Below are 1,410 nucleotides of genomic sequence, written 5' to 3'. Positions count from 1 at the left end.
AGAAGAGGAAAAAGTTGTGAAGAGATATCTTCGTTTGCACGAGATATGAATTTATTTGGGCAGCCAGCCATCCTCGCAAGCATTCTTCTCACAACATCCCCAAACCACAGAGGAATTCTGCGGCATTCATATTTCACAGAAGCTTCTAATGGCAAAGGAACCCTTAAAAAAAAAAAAAACTAAAATAGAGGAATTTTATTGCTGTGGCACCGTGGATCATAATGATTCTCTCTCACAAGAAACTCTCTGAATAAACCCGGTGGCCACAAAAAAAAAATTAAGAATCGCTAAAATACTCCCTGTGAAAATTCACTATAAGCAAAATGCACTCTGTCCCCCAATTATTTCCCCAACTTTCTTCCCTATCCCTTTTCCCCCAAGATTATTGTGTTCACTTTTCTCGGATTTTATTTACAAAACACAATGTTAAAATAAACTGGTATTAATGTACCTTTCCGTTCCAGAACGCCACAATCTCTTTTTCATCGTCGCTCAAATTTTCGGTATTGACGGGACCACATCTCTGCCATTTCGTTATCTTTTTGCTGTTTTCGTGCTGCACGTAAATCATCTCCCACGACATTTCTCGGGATAACTCCTCCCAACCATTAAAATATGCCGCCAGGCACTCAGTGAACTGCCGCACAGTGCTGGTTGTCGTGTGGTGCCCACCCGCCGTAGCCATCCGCAGCCCAACCAGCGTCTTCTGCGGTGACTCTATGAAGAAAAAGGCGTCCACCAACGGAAAGTTTTGAGCCACCGGTTTGTACAGCACCCGAGACCCTATATTAATCTTCTTTTTAAATTTTTCCAGTAACGGTAAAAGACAGGGCTTGAGAGGGCGCTCATGTGGACGTGATTCCAGCGCACAGCGGTGTGGCGGAGCATCTTCTTGCAGTTTCAGCTCCCTGAGTTTCGGTATTATTGCACTTACAAAGGCCCCGCTAAAAAAAGTAAACACGGAATGCTTTTCAAGGGGTTTTGATAAGAGATCGTCCCTGATGGCCAATACGAGTAAAATAAAATTATTCGGCGCCATTAACTCCGCCAACTTGCATGTCACCAAATTTCCGAGATAAGGAGACATCAGTGCATTGTAAGGCAATTCCAATTTGCTTCCTCCTCGTACTCGTACGACCTTTACAACTTTGTGAGAGATGTGGCTATCATCGCACACTTCATTAGTCCCCAAAATAGAGTAATAGTGGGTAGCAAAAAGGTTCATTGATTTAACTCTACTTTCGCACGAGACAAGCCGAGATTTGTATTCGCTGTCATCAAAGATGTAGCGAAGAAGTGGTCCCACTTTATCCATGCGATCCTTCACCTTCTTCCAGTAGTCCGCTTCTTCCTCCCTCAGCTGCCGATTGTGCTTCATCCAAATGCACATTGGCCTCACATCGCTCTCGT

General features: G+C 43.9%; 1 protein-coding gene across 1 annotated transcript, besides 1 other annotated feature; it reads right to left on the bottom strand.

Annotated features, from left to right (window-relative positions):
- Window positions 1-1,410: a sequence feature (areas not merged during assembly with more than two copies in the genome that could not be assigned to a particular haplotype).
- Tc00.1047053412509.10 (retrotransposon hot spot (RHS) protein, putative) lies at window positions 443-1,410 on the bottom strand (the record flags this gene model as incomplete). Its single annotated transcript, XM_797217.1, has 1 exon — window positions 443-1,410. A coding segment is annotated over one exon (968 nt), but the record flags the coding sequence as incomplete, so codon positions are not given.

This window comes from Trypanosoma cruzi, genomic scaffold, assembly GCF_000209065.1.
Source record: "Trypanosoma cruzi strain CL Brener 1047053516493 genomic scaffold, whole genome shotgun sequence".
Lineage (NCBI taxonomy): Eukaryota > Euglenozoa > Kinetoplastea > Trypanosomatida > Trypanosomatidae > Trypanosoma > Trypanosoma cruzi.
Note: the sequence above shows the minus strand (reverse complement) of the source record. Positions and strands in the feature narration are given on the sequence as shown.